This window comes from Argopecten irradians, chromosome 1, assembly GCF_041381155.1.
Source record: "Argopecten irradians isolate NY chromosome 1, Ai_NY, whole genome shotgun sequence".
NCBI classification, from domain to species: domain Eukaryota; kingdom Metazoa; phylum Mollusca; class Bivalvia; order Pectinida; family Pectinidae; genus Argopecten; species Argopecten irradians.
The window spans coordinates 18,862,766-18,879,883 of NC_091134.1; the positions used below are offsets into that span (position 1 = coordinate 18,862,766).

At 33.2% G+C, this 17,118-nt stretch overlaps 2 protein-coding genes across 2 annotated transcripts; one reads left to right on the forward strand and one right to left on the reverse strand.

Annotated features, from left to right (window-relative positions):
• Window positions 1-755: 755 nt before the first annotated feature.
• On the forward strand, window positions 756-4,485 carry LOC138319741 (beta-crystallin B2-like). Its single transcript, XM_069262878.1, has 5 exons — window positions 756-913; window positions 2,259-2,380; window positions 3,188-3,308; window positions 3,755-3,903; window positions 4,194-4,485. Exons 1-5 carry the CDS (start codon window positions 893-895, stop codon window positions 4,345-4,347), a joined length of 567 nt encoding a protein of 188 aa, XP_069118979.1. The 5' UTR covers window positions 756-892; the 3' UTR covers window positions 4,348-4,485.
• Window positions 4,121-15,366, reverse strand: LOC138319733 (putative sodium-dependent excitatory amino acid transporter glt-3). The gene is made up of 11 exons (XM_069262872.1): window positions 14,660-15,366; window positions 13,980-14,054; window positions 12,252-12,374; window positions 10,660-10,753; window positions 9,889-9,931; window positions 9,419-9,527; window positions 8,742-8,871; window positions 7,759-7,989; window positions 7,015-7,209; window positions 6,421-6,555; window positions 4,121-5,529 (listed from the first exon to the last, which is right to left on the reverse strand). Exons 1-11 carry the CDS (start codon window positions 14,811-14,813, stop codon window positions 5,301-5,303), a joined length of 1,518 nt encoding a protein of 505 aa, XP_069118973.1. The 5' UTR covers window positions 14,814-15,366; the 3' UTR covers window positions 4,121-5,300.
• Between the last annotated feature and the right edge of the window lie 1,752 nt (window positions 15,367-17,118).

The following is a 17,118-nucleotide window of genomic DNA, read 5'->3' on the forward strand; positions in this document are numbered from 1 at the left end:
ACCATTTCGACATCATCAATTTGATTGCAGTAAGTTAATAGCAGCACACGAGCTGCAGATTCTGATCAGGGTCAGGATAACATAAATATTATTTATCAAGATACACAACATATAACAAGTCAACATTACCTAAAGTTTGTCAGGATTCATCTATTGTTTTTCATTAACTTTCAATTTCCAAATGCATCTCGGAATTATATAAAGCATGCAAAATTTTCACTCGTTTTAAAGCAGGGAATAGTACCTGAATAGTACATACTAAAAAAACTTTATATGTTTAAAATGTAAGTTACTGTAAACCGAGTTTGATAATATTGTAGAATCTCAAAAGTCATCAATTTACCGATAATATTATACTGATGATCAAATTTAATGTTAATTTTCATAACGCTGGACATTTTATGTTTCTCGTCGTCGCAGTAGTTGACTATCAACCTTCATCGTTAACACATACTTGCACAATCTTGTATTCATTTGGCTTTGTAACTTTATTTTAAAAGGACACAAAACAGATGTTTCTAACATTATAATTGTGTTGATTAACTCTTAACTTCAGTTTCGGAAACGTAGTGGGCGGGCTATCAAGTTAAGCATATTCGTTCGAGTGTTGTCAAATCTTACTGAGAAAAATTCTTTACTGCGTCAATATCGTCAATATCCACTTCGAGTTTAGTAATAAGACGTAAACAGAAAGTGTGTCCTAATATCGTGTCCTGGTCTAAATACGTTCTTTGTCTATTCCGGATGGAGATATTAACAGGATGTATGAAAGTATTTAACGAGACCTTCCTGTTCACACTATATAAAACAGATATGAAATTACCCGTAATTATCACATCGGTCCACAGCACAGCTCAACTTTTCTCAAGATCGTCTCAGTTTCTCTGTAGATATGGCCACTCCACAACCGAAGGTTCGTACATATTTTAATATTTCAAATATACATGAAAGTTGAATGTGAATATTAGTGATTCGATTATTAGTGAATATACGATCGATATATTATTACGATCAAATTACTGTTTATATGCATATAAAAAAGTCATTGGTCATGTTTATCGTTCAAATTGTCACTATCTGCTTTAAAAATGCAATGGGCTGTCTTGATTATCTTAATGAGTTTACTTCTAATAAGAAAGTAATTGTATGATAAAAATCTTCAAATTTCACTATCTAAAAATACCTCATGATCTAGGCCTCTGGTTTTGAAAGCGTAAAAGTTGAAAATATAATCTGTGATAAACTGCAATATTTCTTTTAATAAAGAAAGACGATATAATTCATGATATTCAGCTTGATTTACTTATTTCATCATATAAAGCAATATAATGTTGATACTAATAATACCTCAATTAAAATTATTAAAGATGCTCCACCGCCGACAGAGCATAAATGATGTTCATCATTTGAACAATAATATGTGTTTAATCGTGTGTATATATGCCTAATTAACACAAAAAATAATATAAAAATAAAAAATAATATAAAATAATTTATTTCGCCTTTGGTGCATGCGCAATCAGTACTTCATTCCATATAGGAATAAGTGTCACGGAATTTTTTCGGGATGCAATTAATTATTTTTCATATTTTTAACTTGAAGTAAAATTAGAAGCTCAAACTTTTCAATGGTGGTAATTGTGTAAAGTAAGTAACTTCTGTAACTGAAGAAAAATACTCAATTGTCTGCTCCTGTTTTTGATAGTGAAAAAATCCCACTTGTCACCGGTGGAGCATCTTTAAGTGTTGTATTAACTCTTTTAAGTATCTCATAAACCGATATCAGCTGGATATCATTTATAAATAATATTTACAACATTTTATGAGTAATTGAAAATTGTACTGATGCGTGGCACTATAATAAAATATTGATTGATGGGTCATATGTTTCTAAAATTACTAGAAGATACAACTATAATCAGTTTTCCAAAATATTGACACTCTTAATTTCCTTACCTGTTTCCGGTGTGTTTGTATTTTTTTTAAAAAGCAACCCTCTTTTCCGATTATAGACATCTTTATTTTGCGGTTGACGTCCAACCATCAGAGCACGCTTACACTTTAGAAACGTCTGGTTCCATTCTCTTGCACTTTCTTCATTCTTCTTTGTACTTAACAGACGAACTGCTAGTGTCGAAGTATATTTTCCTTGCCAATTAAAAAGTATCTCGTCTATTTTTTTCAATTTGAGTTCGTATTGAATATTGTACATTCTCCATGGTTCATATGTTTTAATTCCGTCGCCTTCTTGTCTTCAGATTACATTATACACAGACATGGATTTCAAGGGTTGCAGCAAAGATGTCACTGAGCCATACTATAGTCTATGCTTTACTGGATTCAATAACAGGGTTTCTTCTGTCGAGGTTCACAGTGGCTTGTAAGTTTACACATTTTTGTCACATAAGTGATATAACGTTAAAAACCTGATTTATAGCACAAACAAGATAAAAAGTTTACATTACCTAAACAGAGATGTTTTAATGTTTCATTATGTAATAAATGGCGAGACTATGATACTTAGTAACTAACTTAAGTCCGTAAATAACTGTATACCACTCAGCTGTGTCATCGCTGTTAGAATCGTCAGTGAAGCTTATGGTGTTGAGAATGGGACAGTAATCAGATAGACTATTTATAAATACTTTTGTTTTATTTTCATCAATGTGCATCTAAATCATCATCATTTTGGCAACGTTGTTTCACACAGATTTCGTGTTAAACAGCAGCAAAGGTATAGAAGAACATATTTACCATGCATCGTTGCTAGAATCGTCAATGGAGCGTCATTGAGTAAGGATATTTGTTATGAATTGTTAGTACATCATATGATAATTACTAGGAATGCGATTGGAAAACAGAGATGGTCTATTTTGCGACAGTTCTCTTTCCTTCTTGACTACGGGAGACTGTACCTGACTACGGGAACTATATTAAAGGATTGTCCCCCGGGAATGAGCACGCGACCAAATATATGACGTCATAATGAATGTCGTGTGACGTACTAAATCTTTTATAGCCCTTTCCCTAGGGAACAGTTCTCCTTTAGTGTTGTCTTGCGAAGTATAGTCCCCTCGTCTTCGACTCGAGGACTATACCTCGCCAGACTATAGGAGAACAGTTCCCGAGGGAAAGGGCCATAATAGAATAATAATCAGTGTAAACATGTTGCCTTCCTGTACTTCAGATGGGTTTTGTACCAGCACAGCTTCCTGGGAGGAAAGATTTACGTGGTCTGGGAAGGACAGAAAATCAACTTACCATGTGAAGCTGACGACACAATTAGCTCCCTTAAACCCATTGACTTTGTAAGTAACACTTTGTATTTAATGATTTTCAGTCTTTTCTGCTCTTAAATGTACATATTGATTCGGTTTTTCAAGAGTTAAGCATAAATCTTGTTGATTTAAGATTCAATGAAAAATACCAAAGCTAATAAATGTCTATGCATTGAAAAAACAATTATAACATCTTTTTTTTTGACTATACTTGATTTTAGAAAACTATTTTCTAAACGTCTTAACTATAAGTGTATGCTTTCTTGACAATAGCCATCATAATTTGTACTACGTCGGACTTGAAGTGATAATATTCCCACAATTTTAATTTGTAGGCTGAATTTATTTAAGTAAATCAATGCATTATTCATGCAATATCCTTAATTCGTGAACGCTTAAATGGTGCAATCTTCAAAAGACATTAAGGACATATTATCTTAAATTATCGAAAAAAATCCACTCTATTCGAATTTCAGGATTTCAGAGCCTCTCCCTCCAGTACCATATACGAGCACAAATGTTTTGCAGGTCAGAATAAGCGTTTCGACGGAGTCATTAGAATTTCCGATTTATCGGATTTCTGCTTCAATGACAAAGTCTCATCCTTAATAGTTCATAGTGGCGGGTAAGTTATTTTAAATGTAGGGTTTTATCTATCATGATAGAGCTTGTATAGTTTGCATGAACTGGTTGAGGTAAAGGAAAGTTCCAAAAGAAAAAACATCGACTTATCTTGCAGAATTGTAGTAGGATACTAGTAGGCATTTGCAACCCAACGATGGATTCCACATTTAATCGTTTTGTCATCAAAATCCAAAATTTACATTTCTGTATATTACGCGTTGTCTTTCGGTTTTTTTTTTTTGTATTTGAGTAGCAATAGCTTTCTGTAAATTATTAATATTTATTCTACAGATATGTCGGTTATGAACATGCCAACTTCAAGGGGAAGCAGTATCTATTTTTGACTGGACGCCACAATGGATCTGCTTCAGAAGGCTGTTATAAACACGACGCTATTTCATCCTGGGCACCAATAGTACTCCCACCTCACCCATCTTTTGTATAGACTATGCTGTCATTCTCCTGGTCGATTTTGAGAAGCTTTTTTCCATGCAATGTCTCGAATACAATGACATTATCCGTCATGCACAATAACCATTGTGTTAAGATGAATATCTTCTGTAAAATAAAAATACTTTTTGAATTCCGCTTTTTTATTTTGTTTTATTTCAAAGAAAAAATTTGATTGTGTGTCAGTCTTCGCACAAACAACTGTTATGTAAGTCATTTCTTTTCTGCTAACTACATGAACAAGTACCGTTAAGAATACATGCAAGTGATATACTAGATTCCTAGTCCAGCTCAGTAAATAGGTTAGTCTGTCGAAGTGACTTTCGTAAATTCACAGTAATGACCCTATACATTGTCATTCATTTGAAAACGCAAAGTAATCGAGTCGCCACTCTCAAAGTAGTTGATAATAATTGTATTGTCTTATGAAAGGAAGGTGTTCAAAATAATATAGGGGGATAACACCGTCATTAGCGCATAACATCACATGACAGAAGCAGTTAGGTCGCGGAGAGGCGGGAAAACGGAGTTGAAGAGTTGAGAAATCTCTGCAGGCCTGTGATTGTCAAGTTCTTTGTTCTTCTGAAATGTCTTCTGTTTTGTCATGACATGGCCCAGGGGTGAATATCATGGCAGTAATTGTAACCCCTGGGATATCGATGATGAGAGTAATATTGAACGAAAAAATACAGTATGTCTTTAAAAAGTGTTTAAAATCTTTCAAATATATTGTGATTTTTTTCTCTGTAATATCACTTGAAAAATATCGATTACATAGAGTTATTAAAATTCAGCATTTATCGTCGGTTAGATTGGGTCTACAAAGAACCAAATAGTGTAAGAAATGTGTTACCTCATCTTATCTAATGAATGTAAAAGTTTATTGGCATACTATAAAAATTAAAGTAGAATATAATAAAATAATCAATATCATTATTAAGCTATATATCACACATCCACACTATCAGATAAACTGTCTGAAGAGTGTTTTGTTTTATCTCCGTCAATATGTATCTCAATGGAATGGTCGATATTAGGAAATGTCTTTGTCAAATCTTTCTGAACATCATCATCATCATCATTGTGAAGAGACGACAGCGATTTCCCACACAGATCTTGTGTTAAAACAGCAGCAAAGGCTTGGAAGAACAGATTTACGATGGTTCGAATACGGTCTCTAGAAAGGAAAAAATATAGTTATAATTGCAAGCTTACGTATACATAATCAAAGATAAAAGTGGATATCCTATATATTAACTATGACGCATATCCGAATATGAACATGAACTCGACAATACTATTGTTTTAAAATTACTCAAGTATAGCGTTGCTAGTATGAGCATTGCTTGATTGAATGATTCAAACGCATAATAGTATTTATTGCTTTGTTATTAACGTTTATAGTACAAATATAATACTGGTTTATTCTGATATCACCTTTCATGTATTAAGATATTGTAATTAGTGAGATTACCACATTCGCGTTTATAAACAGTCAGTAATGTTAATACATTATACAGCTATCATTATTTATAGCTATCATCCACGTGTGTATATTCATGTGTTGAGCACATGCGTTTTGCGGCTTTCAATATATGTAGAATATTGTGATAGATATATATAATGTCCCAACTATTCCGCTGAAGACAAACAACTCATATCATGGGGGAAAAGTATGAATGAGACATAAATTACAGAAAAGAATGATTATATCTAAGATGTAGTCACTTTATATGGTCATGCCAACCTTATAGATATTTTCCTTACAAACTAGTTTATTTTAAAGTCGTACATTGTACATTGTTCTAGATGTGAAAAACTTTTAGACAAAAGTCTAACCCGAAAAAAAAATGTATCCAAAACACATTCAGTAAAGATGTTTTTTATTCCGATTTTCTCCATCTTTGAGTAAATACATTAACGCCGTTATGCGAGGAAGATCGTTCTCACGAAAACTAACGCCAGATAGATCGATATTATCATGTCAATTTCAAACTGATCTGCAACGGATTTATCGTTATAAGAATACATACATACTGACTGTAGGTGATAATTAGAAAATACTTACAGAATCCAGTCAAATGTGTATAGAAGGGTGACTGCCTCAGTGGGTATATTGAGAGCTGCTATAATGATAATGACTCCCATTAGGGCCGACGATGGGACCGGAGGTGCTCCAGTGGACACAGTTGTTGTAAGGATACTACAAACAAAACATATCATGTCTGTTATATCGATGGCGGAATTTCCTCCTGTGCACGATGCAATTGTATGATATATTTGGTAAGCTTTTATGAGATGGGGATACAATGTACATTAGAGTAGTTAAGCGAGTCTGGCAAGTTTTATTTTCTTTTTGCAGTCATGAAAACCAGTTTACAAAGAAAATAGAAATAACAAAAGGATCCTTGATAGTGTGATTATCTTTAATATTATTAGATGTATTATTTAAATAACAACATTCTCTATTTACTACAGTTTTACTATAAATTTACTAACCCACACTGAACATATACATTTCAAGGTTATTAGATCATTAAACATGAATTTAGATACAATTATGCAAGCGTCCGTCCATCAGGATATGCTATAACATACCACATACCTTGGTATTATCTTAATTCTTTCATACCAAAGATATACTTGTATACAGACATCTTACCATATAAGTACAACATTCGCTGCATTTAGATTTGTTCCTAACATCTGACAAACAAATATGGCCGATGTTGCCGTGTAAAGTGCGGTTCCAGTTCGGCCCAGCGTCATAACAAATGGCATTACAAACCGCGCAACTCTCTTGTCTACACCATGTTCTGTCTCCAGGATAGTCATCACCGCCGGCATTGTGATTGGTCTGGAACAAAAGTCATAGGTTAAATATTATATCTAACGGCATCAAAAGAACAAGCAAAAATCATATCAAAGAGTGCGTGGATACAGCAAGCGAACACATAAATGTGAATTTCTTATCAAGTCACACAAATTAACAAAAAACAACAAACAAATTATGAGGAACAATACACAGTGGGGAAACACAAAACAAAATTATCAGAATTCAAATACCACAGATAAAATGCAAATCTCATTAACCATTGTTATGGACCATTATATTGAGACAACTCCACAAATTTCATTAACCATTGTTACGGACCATTATATTGAGACAACTCCACAAATTTCATTAACCATTGTTACAGACCATTATATTGAGACAACTCCACAACAGTGAAGCAGAATAATAACTGTTACAGTACAACAATGAAAATCGCTGAAAAATGTCGGAATAACTAAATCACATACATCAGTAAATCAAATTCCTCATATAAAATACACTATTAAATCAACAAAAACATATTTTCTTTGACATATAGTTAAACATGTAATTAAGAAAGCAATAACTTACGAATTTGCGGTAGCAAATGCCACCATGAGTGGCTGTGAAAGAGAGAGAATAAAAGTAATCGGGTTTCTCCTCCGTAAAATGAAGTATCCGACTGGTACAACCACACCACACAGTGTCATCCCAGTGACAACGACTACAATGAACATGCCTAGTTTCTGGAAATCCTCAGTTATACTATCTGTGGAACATATGGTTTTAGCGATAAGGCTCATCACACCGACGGGAGTTAACCTACAGCCAAAAAGTACATTAAGTTCATTACTATTTCTATTTAATGCTGTAAAGCTGTTTTTATTCGGGAGTCATTAGATTTCTCTATGTTCACAGCCAAGATGATTTTCATGAATACTCGCAAATAAAATGGAAAGGATAGTAATATAATAACTTGTATATGTCCGAAATTTCTGTTAACATTTGTGACATCATAGTTTTAAAACTTCTGCCAGGAATACTTTAAAAACACTGCCTCACTTAATTAACAGTTTATAAAAAATATTATCACACATTGATGTCAGTTAATTATACACACTAATTTTATATAAATCGTTGGTATAATTGGATTAACGTATTGGCGGATTAAGGTACCATTGAGATTGTATGGTAAGTAAGATTAGATAAGAAAAGAGACAATAAAACAAGTATAAATCACCTTCAGCAATCCAACAATCGTTAATTTTCATTTCTTTTCCATACACTTAAAGATGACAAGTTAAAGATTATTCAATTGAGATTTAAAAAACTAAGTTCCCTTGTATTTGAAGAATCGTTTTTGAGACAATCCTCTGCCGAGGACATTTTCTCCACCAATATTCCGACGTGCTATCCGAAACTCTTCTTAAAAGGCGTGAATCGACACACGTGCGCTTAGTCTATACATTTTTTTTGAAAATTATTATTTCATTATCTTTTTAAATCTCAAATGCATGCTTTTAAACTCGAATTGTTAGCCGCAAGCAATGATATTAACACAATATGAAGATTACCACATGATCCATCGTAACACCTGCATGATGACTTCATTGGCAGCACTAAAAAATGCTTTGAAAGGTTTACTCACATCATCACGGATGACGCCCGAGGCTATTCCGAACAGTGTACTTATCACAACCAAACCTATAAAAAAATGAATAAACTAACTGTTTGTGAAAATTATAAATATAAGATCTTAAAGATGACGAATGTTTTTTTTTCTGGTTTTTTCTCTCTCTATAAAACAGGAACCGACGGTTTGTAAGTGTCTTCAGTTTCAAAAGTTACACACTTTATGGAATGAAGTACTGATTGTGCATGGCAAAAAGTAAACAAATTATTTTATATGTATTGTGTAGTTAATTAGACATATATTCACGATTGGATATCAGTTATTGTTCAATGATGAGTATCGTTTATGAAATTATGAAATGAATCTTTCAACGTTTTTATTTTTGCAAGTCATGGCGAGCGAAAATTAAAACCTCGAGACAAGTTTTATTGAATTTAATAAGAATTAACACAAATTTAATACAACTCCAATGTGGATATTTTTGCCAGTGTTTAATTTTGCAATTTGCTGGAGTAAACATTTCGCGATTTTTTTCGCGGTAAATACACCTGTTTACGTTTTGCAATATATCAATTCAGTATTTTGTTAGTATTTGCAAGCAAGTAACTGCATTCTTACCTAGGATATTTGGACTTCTTATCGTTGACAGGTTTCGTATCCTTTCCCTATTAAATGAAGTTCTATTATCTTTTTCCTGGAGTGTAACCACGCTATATGTTGTCTGGGTCTGCAACATTGTTATTATAAGTATAATTAGGAAATATGTGTTTAAAGTTATCTGTTTAACCATTTTTGATAATTATGTTTTAATTCAATTTATACATTGTCTAAATAGATAAATTACAGAACAACTAAATACAGGGTTAATGTCTTAAAATATAAGTTGTATTCTTGCTTTAGTTACAACGAAAAATCAATATAATAATGTCAAGCAGAGGGCAAGTTTACAGTAGCTGATATTAATATAATGATGATTTTAATCAGATTAAAAGACAAAGGTGACGTATCAACGGATGGATTGGTCGTCTATCCTATAGGTAAACATTAAGGAATAAGAGGTTTGAATCGTGTTACTATGTCTAACCTACCTGAAAAAATGTGGCTTCAATGATATGATCCGGAAATAAATTCCTGGAACAGAAGAATGAATAAAACTTCATGCTAAGTCTAAATGTTGTTATCAAATAAAGCACTTAAACCAGTGATTTTCAGGAAAATATAGAAAACGAATTAAATGTCAAAACTATTGAGGCAAAACTCTTCAACAAATAAGTGTCGTGATTTTATGCTATTTCTTCTTATTCAATTGTCAATTAATTCTATCAATTCATTTTAGAATAAACATTTTCTGGATTAGTGGTGGAAGAAAACTAGAGAAATCGGAGTTATAGCTACATAAGGTACTTTGTTTTATTATGCTGAAACTTGAAGGGGTTCAGCAATCTCTAGAAGACGAAGAAGACGTGATCGTGACTGTGGCTCAGTTGATTCAGTATACAAATGATGGCACAACAAAGGCATTTCAAGAGAATAAAACTAACCTACTATAGGTCTACTGGGCATTCTTTTGAAGAATGTGAAGAGAACGACGCCCAACTTAAATTCCATACAGTCAACAAACAGTGTCCCTTTATTTTATTATTTTGATGTAAATTAAAGTACCAAAATACCTGCTCATCTGCTGGCGCTCATTGAACATTCAGTTTTGATTTAACATATTCCAGGGGTGGATATTATGATAGTGATAGTCCGTTTTGACGAGGGATATCAAGAATGCGTTATAAAAGGAAATGTTGCACACTGTTTAGCAAAACAAAACAAAAATGAAAACCCACTGAGTATCGACATATAAATGTTACCGTAAAAGGTCAGCCAAAACATCGCTAGTGTCCGTGGATGTGGTTATATTGGACAGTTGGTCCAATTCCATAGAACTTTCCTTAACAGCATATCCTAAAACCAAATTATTACTTTGGAACACAATCTACAAGGCTGTTAATATATACTGTAGGACCAGAGTGATAGTGGTGGTGGGTGTGAAATGGGGGAGGGGGTGGTGGTGTTGGAGGAGGGACAGAGTAGGAAGATTGTGCGACCATTCCTTGTATAGTTAAGATATGATCGAATCATTACGTTTTAAATGTTTGATATGCTAAAACATATTATCTTGATATGGTATTTTGAATTATTATCGGTAATTTATAAGATATTTTATTTTACAACGTCGTTAAAATTTACGTTGTTCTTTTAAAGTTGTATGGTCTATCACTTTCGCTCTTTTTGTCGTAATGAAAACTGTTTAAGTGTCATACATATTTTTCGCCGTCTGTCTGAGTTTAAAACTTTCTAATTTTACCACTTTTTATAAAGTTACAGCACTGGAAGTATTTTTAATTATAAATGTAAAAAATCTTTTTAACGTGTACACGTGAAAAATAGGCTCGAAAGATGCCGAATCATTTCGAACTCTTCCGAACGTCGTCGCGACAATCTCGAAGTAACACGAGAGTTGTAAAACCAAGAGAAAATGTCAACAATTTTTTCATAAACAAAACATGTGGTCGACCTCAGCAAACTGGATTTACAAAGAAATTAATTCTCGCTCATTACAATATTTGATACACACAATATTGAATTACGTCAATGCGTGAATTGGATGGTTCAAATACTCGCTCTGTGGACATACCAGCATGATTTGCTCATATTAGCCAGAAGGAAAACGTAAACAAACACATGTGCGCTTACGCTAGTTACCTTGATCACCACGTGCAGGGCGAGTGGACGTCAGTCACGTGATACGATTCGGAATTCCGACAAAACCCGAAGGTACTGAACATGGCGGTGATTGAAGGCGTTTTATTCAAAACCAGGAATATATGATTCCTAGATTTCGGCTCTCTTACAGGCTGCCATATGGTTTTGGGGAGCTTAATCATTAAGTTAAATGTCCATGTTTAAATATCAAATATTAAAGCGACATATCGTTACAATGAAAATTACCAGAAAAACAACTTTAAGTATTTCGTTTTATGCTATTTGTCTCTAAGATTTTTTAAAAACAAATTTTAACGTTAATACTCTCATAAACAATTTACGTTTGTCTCATAAACAATGAACGTACTCCCATAAACTTAATGTTACTCTCATAAAGCAAATACATTGTCAATGCAGAAAGAAACAATCCGTTATTTACTGCTTAGTTGAAGAGAGACTTAGATTTGAAACATTAAACAAATTTAGGCCACATCTGCTACACTTTCTGTACTGCATTATATAACATATGTATAGATATAATCTGGATTACACTATGTAACTGAACATTAAATCAACTACACAGTCATATGAATGAATAAAGGCTTATATTTATGCAAAAATGTCTGAGATATTCGGTATATTGTTACATGATTTGCACTGTAACGTACTTGATGTAGAAACCGATAGTAATACGTACCTGGGCCAATCACCATACAGAGGACACAGCCGAGGATGCTGGGAACGAAGTTGGTGACGAGGACATATACAATACACACAGCACTGATCCTCCCGTTTGATTTCGGGTCCATTGAGGATGTTACTGAAATATTCAAGGAATTAGGGTGTTAGCGTGTCAATATAGAAACGTATTTAATCTATATTATATATAACTTTTTTTCTAGAAAAAGAATATATATGACAAAATATTAGAGGATTAAGGAACAGAAGTTGCTTTAAAGTTGTAGTTGCAATTACATAGCTTACATTTTATGATCGAAATAGCAGTGATAGAGAATCAATTAAACTCTTAGATGGAGCACTGTTAAGTGCTTTGCCGTTTCTTCGAAAGGAACTCACCCGCAATAATCAATACTAAAATACATTGTAGTATTAGAAAGGTTACATTTCGTGAACCACCTACAAATGTAAATTTCGGTCGTATCGTGGTGGAAAATTGAGTAATTTTCTACACTTGTCTTACGACGTTGGATTAAATTTCTAACAAACCTTTCATTCGTATGTTTTGAATAACTGAAGTGTCCGACATAGGACATAAATACGTCGACAGACATTTTACCAATGAAATGGTGTCATGATTTCAAATTAAATCCTGACAAACCTTAACATCGACTTGGGAAAATATTACAAGTATTGTACACTCTTAAATCCAACAGGATTAAAATGTTATCTTCAATTCTCAATGCGTTTGATGATGTTAGTTTTAGTAACCATCCACTATTTCGTGAATTCTGAACGTAATCCTTTTCTATGAGAAACATACAGCTGAAACTAAACTACAATGTAGGTCTTCGTTTAAGGTTTCCTGAACATTATCTGTTAATTACTCTTACCAGATCCTGTATATAACGGAAATTAATTTCAGGTATATTGATAGGATTCAATAGACACTTCCTGGAGTAAAATTCATTAATAACGTTACTGACGATAAAAAATATGATTGAAATTGAAATTGCAAATTTCAATTATGCATTTAAATTTCAATTCCAATAGCATCTGTATCCTATTTTTGATCAGAAAACTCATATATTTACATAACAAATTATAATATATATGTACATGGCGTTTCAAATTCATGTGAAGACAGTGTAATGCTGTGATGCTTACATAGATAGAAAACATATGATTCCATCACAAACACCAGACATGTATTATCGTTCATTCCTGTATGTACTATAGGTACAATATGTGACATATATAACAATAAAGGTAGAATAACCGCTGACATTAGTTTATACAGTGTAACATATGTTTCAAATTTTACCATAAAACATTGATGATAACCATAACCACTAGAGCTACAAAAACATAGCTCCTGAACACTCATCTGTTATGACAACCTATGATAGTGTACATCAATAATTTGCAGACCTATTTTACCAGTGCAAAATCCCATTCACTATTGTTTAATTCCAAAATCATCCACTCTTGACTATCATTAGGATAATTGGTAAGTGGATGATTGATTAAATTAGTAATTATGTAAAAGTATAAAGTATACAATTCTATATGTTAAAATATACTAGAAAAAAATCTGCTCATTTGAAACAGTTCTTGTATTATTATTTGATATGAGGATATAAATTATATAAATAACAACTCTGCAATCTTATTATGAAATAAGATAGAGGAAGTCTGGCTACAAAACACCAAGTGTATCAATAACTTCAGCAACATACAGACTTACCCGAAATAATTGCCGTAATGACGAGGGGAACGATCATCATCTTCAGAATACGCAAATAGAGCTCACCAATCATGCCTGGATAAGAATAACACAACGATGCACATTAGTTAAGGATAAATCAATCATGGATTCATTTAGAAAATAACACTGTCGTTTAATTTCAAGAGAAAAGGTTTTGAAATATTTATTCATTTCATTTCATATTTAATGCTGTAAATTTACCTCCATTTCTATGAAAATATCTCAGCAATGGATATTTGCTTAAAACTTAAAATTGATCATGGCGCGTGAACCAGGCTTTATTTGTTCATTATTTAAGTCGAAATATAACACATTATTTTCATGGAGAATAGAAAACTATATCAATCCAATTCAGAAGACGGCTTGAGTGCAGTTTAATCTTAAAATGTAAACAAATCTAAGATCACATTTCATTATCGTTTTCCAATGTAATGATTTTTGACAGTCGAGATTATTTGTGATACGGATCTATTTTATATTTATAAACATTGTAGAATTATGGGGACTCATGGTTACAGTTTATTAATGATCAAATATTAAAATCATCATTTTCATCGTCGGCGTCGTCGTCATCATCGTCGTCATCATCGTTGTCGTCATCACTTTGCCTGAAGCACAAATATTCAAACATATAGATTCAATTACAATAGATCACTTACCTATCCACATGATAGTGGTATGAGAAGGCCTGGAAGGTCTACTACCGAATCCTATCGCCAGTCCGAGGGCGACTCCAAACAGAGTCAATATCACAAGACCATTGGATCTAATCAACACGCCACAACGAGAACGGCCTCTCTCCCGTCTATCCATTGTGAATGGCTACAGACGTCTCGTGTAATCCAGACGGATAAACATAGAGAAGAACAAACCCGAACTACCCTTACCAAATCTATCTCAAAAACACATACAGTGCATGGTTGGTAGATATATGTGAAGCGTAAGTGGAATACATGTGTCGGTATGAGTGTGTGGGTGCATGTGTGTGGAGAGGGATGAACGAATCGTATGACCTTATTCTTGGCAGCAATCAATACATCCAGGAGACAACACACCCAGAGCAGACGATAAAAAGACCTACTTTAAATCTTGTGTTTTTATTTACGTAGGAGTACCATATAGCCCGAAGTAGTAACAATGGTATGTGTATATGTTTGAAAACAGGTTATAGGCTGCCAGTTATAAGGCAACCCATAGTCTCTATCACATAAAGCAGATGTTTTATCATTTCAATTTGAAACAGCTGCGAAAGCAATTTTAGTACTTAATTAAAACATATTGAATACGTTACACTTTGCGTTTACATGGTTAGCGAATATGGCCAAACTAAAGCGTCATCATGTTAACGGAATGTTCTATTTATGATTCCGTTACGTAGTTAACGGTATGTTGGCTTTGTGATTTCGTTACATGGTATTAAACGGCATATACATGTAATCTGATATCTTCAGTGTTGAAGATTATGAAGTCACAGCTTATGGTTGGATAATTAAATATTGATCATCATTATTACACCACGAAGTTAATCCATCTGCATGCCTTAACCAAATACACGGCAGTGAATAACACATCCTTCTTTCAAAGTCATAATAGCTGGTAATGAGAGCATGTTTGATAATTTAAATACCTTCCTATATATATCTATATATATCGAGTCTACCATACGTGTACGATATTATGGACCTCCGTTATTTGTAGTGTTAAAGTGTTAAACTTTTATCAAATCTATGTCACAGTTGAAAGATTTTTATTTAAAGATGAAGCCTCAATTCCTGCCCCTTTACAAAAACATTGTTTTATGAGAGAGAATATACATGTTTCGTCCTTTATTAAGAAGATACGGATATGTCAACTCTCATTAATTGTCGATCACAGGCTAGTCCATCCTCGATACTCCAGGGGTTCCGATCACTTACGATCTCTACACCCCTGGACTATCTCATATTAAAACTGGAGGCAACAGAATAGAACAGGTAATTTATTCATACGATGTACATCAAAAGAGCCATATCACGGTACACTGTGGTTGACTGTTTGGCTTTAATGTTAGGCGTCGCTCTCTGTAGTCTTCAAAGGAAATATTTGCTAGCCTGTGATTGGTCAAAAGTTTTCCGCTGAGCTGCCTTCAATTTCACTGTGAGATGGTGTAGAGATCGTAAGTGAACGGAACCCCTGGGATATCGAGGATGAGGCTAGGCAAGAACTTAAACTAATGTTGCGATTTAACAGACAAAAAAAGAAATCTACTAAATCTACTAGTACCACTCTATATTAGATAGAAAGGCTATGTCTTTGCACTTTCTCATTAAATATAAATAATGTTACGTAAACAAGGGCACGATGTCACGACAAAAACATTGCATAGCAGGCATGTATTTAGTTAAAAAATGTACAGAAAAAATTGAATTAAATTAATTTAGGTTCATATACATATCATATTAAATTTAAATATCGTCGCTAATTAAATTATGACTTTATATATATATATATATAGTTCTTTTCAAACTAAAGGTAGGTTAACTTCACGTAAAGCATAATGGTGCTTCAATCCATAGAAACACACGGTATCAAGACACTTAAATGGTTGATCTGCCGGAACGCATGAGTTCCTCTGTTTCTATTAACTGCGACAATGGGCGATAACAGCAGCAGGATAGGATGGTTCATGTGTTAAGTAGATACATCTTGTTTCACAACGTTTTGTGAAGTAAACATGTACTATAGACTTTTTAAAAATACAATTGGAATACATTATTTCAACACAAGAAAATACCAGAAAGCATATCGTTTTAAGGTGTTTTAATTACGATAAATCAACAAATATTACGTTTACAAAAAACCAAAAATCGAGCAAATAATATATGGAACATAATAAATACATTTCGGCATTGCTTTCAAATTCGATGACAAATTATTAGATTATATGAAAGTACCACAAAGGACAGTACTCGGGATTTATTGCTAAAAACCATATCTAACAAAACAAAACTCAACATTCCACTGATAAAATGTTTGCTTTGAATAATTTGTTTTACATTTGAAATAATGTATAACATGAAACGTTCGTTATTTTCGTTGTTGCTATTGACAACGAACATAAAAAAACCAACGAACTTGG